This window comes from Syngnathus typhle, linkage group LG5, assembly GCF_033458585.1.
Source record: "Syngnathus typhle isolate RoL2023-S1 ecotype Sweden linkage group LG5, RoL_Styp_1.0, whole genome shotgun sequence".
Taxonomy (NCBI): Eukaryota; Metazoa; Chordata; class Actinopteri; order Syngnathiformes; family Syngnathidae; genus Syngnathus; species Syngnathus typhle.
This window is the reverse complement of record NC_083742.1, coordinates 16,303,962-16,315,089: the sequence shown is the minus strand read 5'-3', so window position 1 is coordinate 16,315,089 and position 11,128 is coordinate 16,303,962. Positions and strand designations below refer to the sequence as shown.

Sequence of the window (11,128 nt, the reverse complement as noted above, 5' to 3'; positions counted from 1 at the left end):
TCCTAGGAAGTTTAAAACTTTAGCCCCCCGTCGGGCCAGTTTCACCTAGCAGCCGCACCACCCTCCAGACTGTATATCTTAATTGCCAATTTCATAATTTACCGCTTACTCCACTTGAAAAGCGCAGCACCAGTGCCACACAGGAATTTCCATCCATTTGGTTCAGGAATCGAACATAGTAGTGACGCATCTTACTTTTTTGCACCAATCACTGCTGGCGTCATCGGATGACGCGCCAGATTAGCATCGGGTTAGCAAAAAGGTGTGTGGTTGTTTTACCATCCAAGAGGGTGACACCTAGTTTGGACGTAGTCGCGAACGATTTTGGTGTGGTATCGGCGGGCTGGATGCGCGCTGTGTTCGGTAGCTATGGTCATGCGGGACCGAAGCTAACCAGCGCCGAGCTACATAACCACTGATCACATGAAGTGAGTTTGACCGGGCGGGGTTGCTCATTCACGGGGATGGCCGACAGGGATTTGCCCACGGCGGCGCTTCCACCGCGCTCACCCGCCTCCGGGTTCCGCGGTTCCACGGATGAGAACGGACGCCGCCAGTGCGACGACAGCCCGGACGAGACACTGTTGCCCACCTCGGTGATTTATTTCAAGGAAGCTTTGAGCTCCGCCAACGTGAGGATTGGCAAGGGTGGTGGGTCCTCGCTGTCCCCCAAGTATGACTTCCACATCGAGAGGGTCGAATCGAAGCAGAAAAGTGAGTACTATGGTAATGCAGGTAGCCATTCTATAGTAAAACACTTTTTTTGCAAGTTGGATTAACTGATGAAATTGTTCATTGCTGTCACGAGACTGTCTGACATATGCTAACTAGCTATCTGGTAGCCAACCAAATAAGCTAACGTCTGATTGAATATATATTAAATATACCAAACTACTTACTTTATTGCACGTCATTATAAAGATAAGATAATGAAATGAAGAATATGTCACAGCTAATCCAGCTACATGCTAACGTCAACAACTTTGTTGAATCACGTGACCCAATCACATGTCAGACTTCCTGTTGGTCACTTTTCGTGTTTTTAAACCTTTTGCCTAATTAAAGTACATCATCTACATTTTATTGTGTTTTTAAATCTTCTATATTATTTTTGATAACTTAAACGATAAGAACGCAACATATTTGTTTCAATAAGAGAATTAGCATAGAGCAGTATGTATTCATAATCATAACTACTGTAATAATGGTAATGATAACGATATGGCGCCATAGTAAGGCTACTAAATAATCACAATATAGTTGTTTTTTTTTGCATGGAGGAGTCTGATAATTGTTGCAGCCCTAATAGGGACGCTGCTACTACTTTTCTACTAGACAGGGCTTTGGCACCATCTTGTGCCGTGTTACAAAAAGAAAGAACAGGTAAGCTTTTCGGATGACTTATTAAAAAGTAAGCAAATGGCTAAACTTCCAATAGTAAACACTATTTTAGTCTGGTGAAAATTGGTATGCCGGCGCGTTCGGTTTATCTTATCGTTTTTGGCCTCATTGCTGCTGATTGGTTGTTTGTCCCAAAAAGGGGAACTCATGCTGTTCACGAACATCATTAGCATTTAGTTGGCCTCTCTGGGGACCACCATCCTCCCCTCCCCCCTTTCTCTCGCTCTCTCAATCTCTCTCTTGCACCATCTGCTCACGTGACGCAGCGCTGACTGCTACCCGGCCCTCCTCCGCCACAGCGGTCGGCCATCTTGGTCAACACCCAGTGTGCATCCAGCCACCACGAGCCCCCAATCAGACTCCAGAGGAGGAGGGTGGTGGATGATTGTTTTTTCCCCCTTTAAATCCATCGCCTGCACAAAAGGGAAGAAAAGGGAGGGAAGGGGTGGAGGAGTGAGGAAGCGCAGCGTCTCCGTCAGTCACAAGGAGGAGGAGAGAGAGACCTGCTCTAGACATCCTTTTTGTCCCCTCATTGGGAATTCCGGGGCAACAAGCACAACCGCTTGTTAGGTGTTTTTGTTTTTGCCGAGTCATCACCACCCGCCACCATGTCGGATTTGACGCCACAGAGCGAGACGCCGACGCCCACCACTGACAAGATCACGCAGGCCGCCCGGGAGACCATCTATCTGTGTAACTTCCGCGTGTCGGTGGACGGCGAGTGGCTGTGCTTGCGCGAGCTCAATGACATCTCCCTCACGCCGGACCCCGAGCCGGCCCATGAAGGTAGGATTGGGATGGCGTGTCCATGGATGTGACGCCGCAGGATATGTACGTTGATGTTTTTTGGGCGACGTTAAAAAAATGGCCACGACGCCGCAGTCGAAGATGAGCGGCTCGTTGCCGACTCGTTCTTTCCTCGTCTCTGGCCACGCCTTCCGCCAAACGCCTTCATTAATCCGTAATAAATCTGTCATCAATGGAAGCTGTTTCAAGCGTTATCGTGGCTCAAACATAATAAAACGAAAAGAGTAAAAGGACTTTTTGATTTTTTTGCAGTAGCGGCTTTTGTCAGTGGCTTCACGTTGTGTGTCGTGTAGATCCCAAGGACCCCATCACCATCGAGAGGCTCAACCTGATGAACATGGCCAAGCTCAGCATCAAAGGCCTGATCGAGTCGGCACTCAACCTGGGACGCACACTGGACTCGGACTACGCGCCTCTGCAGCAGTTTTTCGTGGTCATGGAGCACTGCCTTAAGCACGGCTTGAAAAGTAACCTCAGCGACGCTCGCTCGCGCGCCTTCTGGAGCTCCTCAATGAGTGGTTCTATCTCCAGCGATCTGATTTAGACTCATTCATTCTTGCTGATGTTGTGGTCTTTGCTCCCTCAGCCAAGAAGACCTTCCTGGGCCAGAACAAATCATTCTGGGGTGCCTTGGAGCTGGTGGAGAAGCTGACGCCCGAGGCCGGGGAGATCACCGCCAGTGTCAAAGACCTGCCTGGACTCAAGTCAGTTAAAATTCAGCCAAGCTGTCTCAAAAGTTGCTTTTGCTGATCTGAAATGCCGAGAAATTCATTGACTTGTTTTACGACTGTGACAGGACGCCGCTAGGAAGAGGCCGCGCTTGGTTAAGACTTGCCCTGATGCAGAAGAAGCTGTCCGACTACATGAAAACCATCATCAACAGGAAGGACCTGCTGAGGTTCGGGACCAGCTTTGCATTTTTTCGTTTTATCCTCAAACTTGTTGTCGACCCAAAAGCATTTTCTTTACGTGTGCAGTGAATTCTACGAGCCCAACGCTCTGATGATGGAGGAGGAGGGAGCCGTCATCGCCGGATTGCTCGTCGGGCTCAACGTCATCGACGCCAACCTGTGCATGAAAGGAGAAGACCTGGACTCGCAGGTTGGTCCACTTTCAGCAACCTTCGCAGTGGCCGAGTGTCCTGGAATGAACCCAGAGCATTAGCCTGGCATGAAGCAGCTTGTTTTCCTTTTTTCATCGAGCTATCTACGTAACCATCTAGCTAGCTAGCTAGCTATCTTACTACATTGCTATATTTGCCTTTTACTATTTGGGTGGGGGTCAAGTCTTCTTCACTTTATATAGTTTTTGGAACACTGTATAAATCTTGTGTTAAAAAGAGCATTTTGTTTTTATCTAAAAATATTTAGATTAAAAAAATAATAATAATAATAAAATAATCTTGATTTAGATCAGTGCTTCTCAATTATTTTCTGTTACGCCCCCCCTTAGCAAGAAGAAAACTATTCGCGCCCCCCCCCTCCCCACCGTGACTATCCTAACTTGTCTTGTAAGTCGTAAAATGTTGCACTGTCGCAAACGTCACAGAAGTAACAATGAGAGCGCCACTGCCCCCTGTTGGGAAGATGCGCAGTTACACTTTATTCTAGTACTGCAAAAAAAAAAAGCCTGTTCCCCAGGGTCACACGCGCCCCCCCAGGTATAGCACGGCGCCCCCCAAGGGGGGCGCGCCCCACTATTTGAGAAGCACTGATTTAGATTGAGTTGAGATGTTTTGAATTTAGATGGATGTTCCTCTTGACAGCAAATCTTTTTTCCCATTGTCCTTTATTACCTAAACCTTTTTCCCCCCTGTAATAATATCACCACAATTGCTTTTTCTTTCCGGTGTGGCTCTTATTAATACAACCCGGTTCAATCAAGCACAGGATGGATTCGGTTCTCAGCGACTGTTCCATTTTCTCCGCAGGTTGGAGTCATCGATTTCTCAATGTACCTAAAAGACGGCGGCCACAGCAGCAAGAGTGCAGAAGGGTGAGTGTGGCTGCTTTCTGACGTATTCAACCTCAAGGATCCCCTGGGGGAAAAAAAAATGTTGATGTTGATTTGTATCAGTGACGGTCAGATCACCGCCATACTCGATCAGAAGAATTACGTGGAGGAGCTCAACAGACACTTGAGGTTTGTCACACCAGCGAGATCCTCATTTAAAAAAAATAAGAAAGAGAGAGAATAAATAATAAAGCTCATGTTGTGTCTTGTCTTGTGTGTGTAGTGCTTCCGTAAATAACCTCCAGGCCAAAGTGGACGCGTTGGAGAAGTCCAACACCAAGCTCACAGAAGAGGTACCCCTAACTGTACTTGACAATTTTGTCCTCGAATGTCCACCTCATGGCATTTTCCTCTGCTCAGCTGGCAGTGGCCAACAACAGGATCATCACACTGCAAGAGGATGTTGAGCGGGTGAAAGAAGAGAGCTCCTATCATCTGGAGTCCAACAGGAAGGTGAGCCGTCGCCTTCGGTTACTTTTGTGTCTCGTTTGTTTGTAGTTGAAGTCTTTTGTGCCTTTTTCAGGCACTGAGAAGCGACTCGGCAACAGCCGACGGCCCGGCGCTGGGCGAAACGCGCAAGCAACTCAAAGAGGAGACGCTCCTTCGACTGGTGAGTTTTCGCCTCCATTCCACGCCTCTAGAAGATTCTTCCGCCCACCGAGCATTTACGTGAGCAAGAAGCTGGCCATTTGGATTGCCTCATTTTGTTTAATGTGGGTCATCCAAAGTTGTTTATTCTTTCCATCCATTAAATCTTCTCGGATAGATGGGTAATTTGTTTATTTTGCAAAGAGTAATTAAGTCGAGCCTGCAATAATTCATAAATATTATTAAAATATTTTACAAATTGTACGAAAACCGGGTTAGGAATTAGCACAAATATTGTTCTCGAAAAGTTTACTTGCATGAAAGACGGGAATCATGGGATTCGATAATCGGCTGATAAACATCAGCTAAATGAACGCGCACGTATCTTTCAAATTTGAGCATTTTATTGCAGGACGTGGAGAAGGAGCTGGAGGTGCAGATCGGCATGAAGCAGGAGATGGAACTGTCCATGAAGATGCTGGAGAAGGACGTATGCGAGAAGCAGGACGCGCTGGTGGAGCTGCGGCAGCAGCTGGACGACCTGCGCGTCATCAACCAGCAGCTCAGCCACAAGTCGCAAGTACGCCGCTGTTTTGCTTTACTGCTTAGCAGTCCGCATCATCTTTAGATACCATCGCAGGAAACAAGTCTGTGTCATTTAAAAATCACAATTAGATCCAAATTGTTCCGCCTTAACCCAACTGGCCTCCTCAGAGCGCCGACGCCAGCTCCAAGCAGAAGAGTGACGCCGTGGCCCGTCTGGAGGAAAAAATTAGCCAGATGTCAGGCACCATCAAACAGCTGGAGAGCAGGTAAGCGTTTCCCAACTGCACCGAATCATGGCCGCCGCCGCCTCCAAACCGATTGGTTCAAAACTCTCCTGTTGTTTCCCTTCACCACCCCTTCTCATTTTCTCGCCTTACTTTTTTGATGATTTCCTTCATTTTGAACGGTGCGGTTAGCGAGAAACATTTGGTGCAGCAGGCCAGGAACCTCAACTCCACCGCTGAGAAGCTCCTGCAGCTGCAGCAGTAGCCCCGCCAAAATGCCAAATAACCAAACTAGGGAGCTCCCCTTTTTTTTTTTTTCTTTCCACCGGCTTCGAGTAAAGCGGACTCAATGCATCTTTAAGGAAATCCTTGTGTTCTCCCACGGGCTTCTTGTCCCACCTGCTCATGAGCGGGTGGTCCAAAGAAGTGGTCACGTGGGAGAAAGACAATTCATTTCTGGATTTTAGAGCTGTACTGTATGTCGACATTTGTCCTTGTAACCATTAGGCTAATAAAACAATCATACAAATACCAACCGACTTCCCGGCACACTCGCTTTCTTGTGAGTTGGCTTATTGTCTCAAGGCTGAAGAGCTGATGACATTTTTTATTTGATTTTTTTAATCAACCAAGTATGATAAAGGATTGAAATTCTTCAAGTACAAAAAATGAATGAAAATAAACGTATACAGTGGATAGCAAATGTCTACACGCCCCTGCTGAAATGAAATAAAATCATACAGCAAAAAAGGAAAAACAAAAACACAAAAAAATCCAACAAGAAAAATTCTTTAAATAGCTGTAAAAATTGGGGAATCATTAGAAAAAGTCTACAAAATAAAAGTACTGTGCAGAAAAATGAACAATAGTAATAATGAATAAATATAACTTAAAAAGATACATATCTTTTAAACTGAAGGATTCAGCTTTATTTTCTCAGTCCCACCTTCTTCAATCCCTTTCACTTCATTTGTCAGCTCTTCGGCATTCACGTGCAATTTCTGCACCAATTCCCTTCATTCACTGCCTTCCTTTTCAGTTGCTTTTATGTTAAAGTTGTTTTACATCCCTCCATCATCATTTACCACCCCCCCCCCCACCCCAAAAAAAAAATCAGATGCAAACAGGCTGAGCGGGAAAAGGAGGCGGTGCTAGAGGCCAACCGCCTCTTCAAGCGCGAGTTTGGGGACAAGATTGAGAGCCTGGAGGTGGAGCTGGAGCGGCTCCGGAAACACAGGTACCACCGCTAAAACAACACTGTCTGTCCTAAAAATAAGAAACTGCTAAATTGCCGAACTGAGGACTTTTCTGCTTTCCACCAGGTCCAACCTGGAGGCGGAGCAAAGGAGGGAGCAAGACCACCACCTGGGCAGCACGCAGCGCGAGAATGTCCCTCAAGTACACTCGCGCTCATATAAGCAGCATACTGTGTGCCGTCTCGGATTTGTTTGTCTACTGACGAGGCTTTGGTGTTGCAGCCTCAATCGGGATCTCCGGCAGCGATGAAGGACCTCAGAGTGACAGCAGAGGACAAAAGCAGCCCAAACTCCAGCTTGTGCGTACTCCCAACAACACAACACGGCAGTCGTTTTAAAGTGTGTTTCAATCTATAGCGTTATACATTTGTATCTTCTCAAGGTCCTTCTGCCCGTCTTATGATGATGATAATGAGGAGGTAAGTTTGCTTTTTTTGTTATATATGCAAATTTATTGCAAATGTATATATGTTCATGTCCAGGACATCAGTGAAGCTTCTGTATGCAGCATGTGCGAGCTGAAAGACTCACTCCTCAAGACAAAGGTACCAGCGTGATAATCTGTACTGGGGGTCATAACACATACAAATTCCTCTTTTTTTAAAAATTAAAGTGTCTTGCTGAAAGTAAATTTGCAAATTGTTTTATTTATATGTAGGGGAAAAAAAGGAACCACATGCCCAAAAATATTTCTATTTGCTTGTTATGGCCACAAGATGACAGCAAAGTAGAAAGGATATTGGCAAAAAGACAACTCCAAAATAGTTCCTTGGAGATGCATTTTTGGGCTAGGTCTGGGGTTGCATATATATATATATATATATAAAAAAAAGCAGAATCTTCTCTGCCAACGCCAGTTTGTGTTTTTCCAGAAACGGTGCAAGAACTGCGGCGGCGTGTTCTGCGAACGCTGCGTGGCCAACGAGCTACCGCTACCGTCGTCCATCTTGCCTGAGGTTGTGTGCTCCGCCTGCTACGCGCATTTACTGCAGCAGTACGCTTCCACGTCGCCAGCGTAAAAAAAAAAGAACCGCCAACGTGAACGCTGTGCTACAACTGGAACTGCAACATGCACTTTTTAACACTCTCCTCATAATGGACACCTGCAATCAACCCCTGTGAAATGTTTCAGATCTACCATCTACTTCAAGTAGACTTAAAGAAATATATTTTAAAACACATATCTTAAATCTGCCAAGTAGTGGGGAAACACAAGATGGTACCATTAGGTGTCATGAAGACATTTTGCCCGGTTGTTGATATAATGACAAGACTGAAAACTTTAAGGACTTAAAAATCAGCTATGCTTCATTTACATTTAAAATAAACTAGTGACACGCATGTGATGAAACCAGGAATGGTTTATTGTTTGATGCCATACTTGAATAAAGAACATCTGTGTGTCAGCAGAAAGACAAAAACATTGGAAACGTTAGCCTCAAGAGGAAAATGGCAAATCAAAAAAAAGGTAATGAAGCAAAATCTGTTTACCTGGCTTAGAAGCGCTTTTTTCACCTTTCGTTATCAGGCACAGAATTGAGGAACAGCTCAATGTATCTTCCACCTAAAAACCAAAATGTTGAGCTGCAAAAATCAAAAGGAAAGACATATCTGCCGCTTTCAAGTGCGTGAAGCTTCACCTATGTACATTCTGTCTTTGGACATTGCTGCCACGGCGTCACAGTGGCTGGCGAAGTAAACGTCGGCGTCGCCGCTGGGCCTGCCGTTAGGTCCCAGGTCCAGGCGGATCCTGGACACCGCCAGCGGGGCGAAGAACTGTAGCACAACCGATCAACTTTTTACAATTGTCAGACTCAAGTAAGCCATGTGGTCCGTACAGAAGGTTTACCTTTACAAGATCCTCTCCAGAGGCCTGGAAGGGAAGTCCTCTCAAGTGGACGTGATGTGACACGTTGGACAGTTTAGCAGGGACTGATGCAGCGGCTAAGAAAAAATTTAGTACAACTCTGACATTTTAGGATAGATGGATAAACATTCATATTAAATAAGACCATAATTCTGTTTTTTTTTTTTAAATTAAAAACAAGGATAAAGTGATGAACTGTCTTGTTTTACAAAAGAACTTGATTTTTTTCTTTTTTAAATTACCGGGGTTGTCGGGTGCGAGTGCAGGTCTGACCCTGCTCCTGGAGGTTTCGTTTGCATTTTCTGAAGAATGCCGCCATTTTGAATGAATCTCTTGACTGCAACTGGGAAACACTTCAATGTATCTGTCACAGGAAGAGGGGGGGGGGGGATAACAGGAAAGTAAGTGATGTGTTTCAGAGATATATAGATATATATAGAGAGAGAAAGAGATGTTAAAGTGAAGGTGTTTTTTTTTTTTTACCTTCTACAGGCAAAGTTTTGAGTTGAGCGCCTTTTATTGCAATACCACATGTTGCCACAACGAGCTGAGCAGACACGTACGCGTCACCTAACATCACGAGGGTTCGCTTCGAATGTCTGACCTGTTCCCTATGAGCTCTCTGTCTCTTTGCAGCGCTTCATCAGCCGCTTGCTGCGAGGAAAACCACACAAAAGCCTCCCCCGTCCTTCTCCCTCTGCTATTCATTACCATGGTGATGCCTTTCTCCAAAATCTCCAAACCTGAAACACACAAACGCATTTTTACATACTTACCTACGAGCAACACTGGATTAGGTACACCGTACCAGTAAAGAAGTGCACAATGTCGTCCTCGGTGCAGGTGAAGGGGAGACCTCGGAGCCGAACCACCCGGGTGTCGGTGGGAAACAGCAACGCTTTCTTCAGGATGTCCTCGGCATCGTTGTTTGTTACCTCATACACTAGGAAGGGTGAGTGCACCATTTTATTAGGTACACTTGGACTATGATTAGTTGAGAATTTTAAGCTGCAGCTTTAAGGAGGCCACAACATTGAAAATGTTAAGTGTAGTGAGTGGAAGGTCGAGAGCTCACACCTTCCACATAGCGAGGTCCGAGGTACTGCCGGTGCTTCTCCAGGGCTTTGCTCACATCCTCCTCATGCTCCAGCTCCACAAAGGCACGTCCCGACGGCCTACCCTGCTGGTCCACAGTCAGGTGCACGCCCGAAGTCCCGTCGCGGACACGACATTCTGGAGACACAATTGTGACTACGATTTTTTTCTTCCACAACACACTTCAACCATTTCTGCATATTACATTGGATAGCTGGGTTTCCTTCAATCTTCATTGACTTCATTGAGAGGTAGAAAGCAGAGGGAAGAATCCCTTGTCAGCTCCTTCACTTCCCGAACGTTGAAGGGATGCTACCAAGCCGCGGTTGAAATGTCGGAAAAAAGTCGGTACCGATACCGCGGTCGGCAGTTTCACCTTTCAGACTTTAAACACTGCGTCAATACTTCTCTTGAAACTTTCCTCTGACTGGGCTGTGATACATGATTCGGGTAGGCGGTTCCAGCTATTAACTACACGGGTAGAGAGAGTGGCGTCACCATGGATGCGTAACCTCCTCGGTTTGTATAGCTTCAAACTGTGACCACGTGTCGAAGTATCATTATTTAAGATGAAATACTCCCTCAGGTCTGAGTCTGACACTGAGAGAAAGTTAGTTTGAGCCAGTGGTGAGAGCAGTTTATGGTAACAACAAAGCCACCTCTGTCTTGATTTGGGTCTGGAAAACCCCTGATTCAGATCTGTATTTTTTTTTTTTTTTTTGCTCTTACCTGAAAAGAAGTGGACAATATCCTGGGTAGTGCATGACCACGGAAGGCCTATCACTTGCACGATGTACAGCTCTTTCCTCTTCGCGGGTGCCGTGTCGGTCTCGTAGGCTGGAAGGGGAGGATATTCTTCCTCACACGGTGTCTGGAAGTCAAGGAGGATGTCAAAAATAGTGAACAGTAGGACAGGACCCACCCCAACAACCTTTTGATGATAATGCTACCTTGCTGCACAGGCGACGTTGGGTGGTCCTCACAACGGCGATGCACTGGAGAGGACACAAACCCCGAAAAGAGGCCGCTGTACGGGTCGTGGAGGTCCAAGTGGGCCGTGGAATACGAGCACACCTGGTCGTCTGGTGGCTCAGCGCCACACAACGCTGGAGAAACGTCAACACTGATCTGGTGCTAGTACTCATGCTCGCCTCGATTCAGATGGAGTTAAAAATCAATTCAAGTACTATATGTTACTTAAAAGTATATGCATATCGCATTTATGAAACGAAGAACTGGAATTATGACGCTTGATTTGCTCACGTGGGTCAAGCTTGTCAAGGACGGTGGCTAGAAGTTGCAGGGTTCGCCGGTGTAAAATAATAGATATC

General features: G+C 46.0%; 2 protein-coding genes across 6 annotated transcripts; one reads left to right on the top strand and one right to left on the bottom strand.

The window, feature by feature from the left end:
- The first annotated feature begins 213 nt into the window (after positions 1-213).
- Positions 214-9,938, top strand: rufy3 (RUN and FYVE domain containing 3). Of its 5 annotated transcripts, none has more exons than XM_061279746.1 (18): positions 215-714; positions 2,502-2,675; positions 2,795-2,912; positions 3,005-3,106; positions 3,186-3,309; positions 4,139-4,203; positions 4,285-4,350; positions 4,445-4,514; positions 4,582-4,674; positions 4,745-4,831; positions 5,222-5,389; positions 5,524-5,621; positions 6,697-6,816; positions 6,902-6,977; positions 7,058-7,134; positions 7,218-7,254; positions 7,318-7,380; positions 7,708-9,938. In XM_061279746.1, exons 1-18 carry the CDS (start codon positions 465-467, stop codon positions 7,852-7,854), a joined length of 1,935 nt encoding a protein of 644 aa, XP_061135730.1. In that variant the 5' UTR covers positions 215-464; the 3' UTR covers positions 7,855-9,938. The 5 variants fall into 5 exon arrangements, with proteins under 5 accessions (XP_061135732.1, XP_061135730.1, XP_061135733.1 ...); XM_061279747.1 differs by lacking the exon at positions 215-714 and adding an exon at positions 777-2,187; XM_061279748.1 differs by lacking the exons at positions 6,697-6,816; positions 6,902-6,977; positions 7,058-7,134; ... (1 more) ...; positions 7,318-7,380; positions 7,708-9,938 and adding an exon at positions 5,772-6,114 and having other exon boundaries at positions 214-714.
- grsf1 (G-rich RNA sequence binding factor 1) lies at positions 8,179-11,120 on the bottom strand. Its single transcript, XM_061279751.1, has 10 exons — positions 10,748-11,120; positions 10,527-10,668; positions 9,780-9,935; positions 9,511-9,645; positions 9,307-9,445; positions 8,945-9,066; positions 8,685-8,779; positions 8,476-8,611; positions 8,327-8,399; positions 8,179-8,231 (listed from the first exon to the last, which is right to left on the bottom strand). The coding sequence occupies exons 1-9, from the start codon at positions 10,940-10,942 to the stop codon at positions 8,347-8,349; spliced, it is 1,173 nt and encodes a 390-aa protein (XP_061135735.1). The 5' UTR covers positions 10,943-11,120; the 3' UTR covers positions 8,179-8,231; positions 8,327-8,346.
- Between the last annotated feature and the right edge of the window lie 8 nt (positions 11,121-11,128).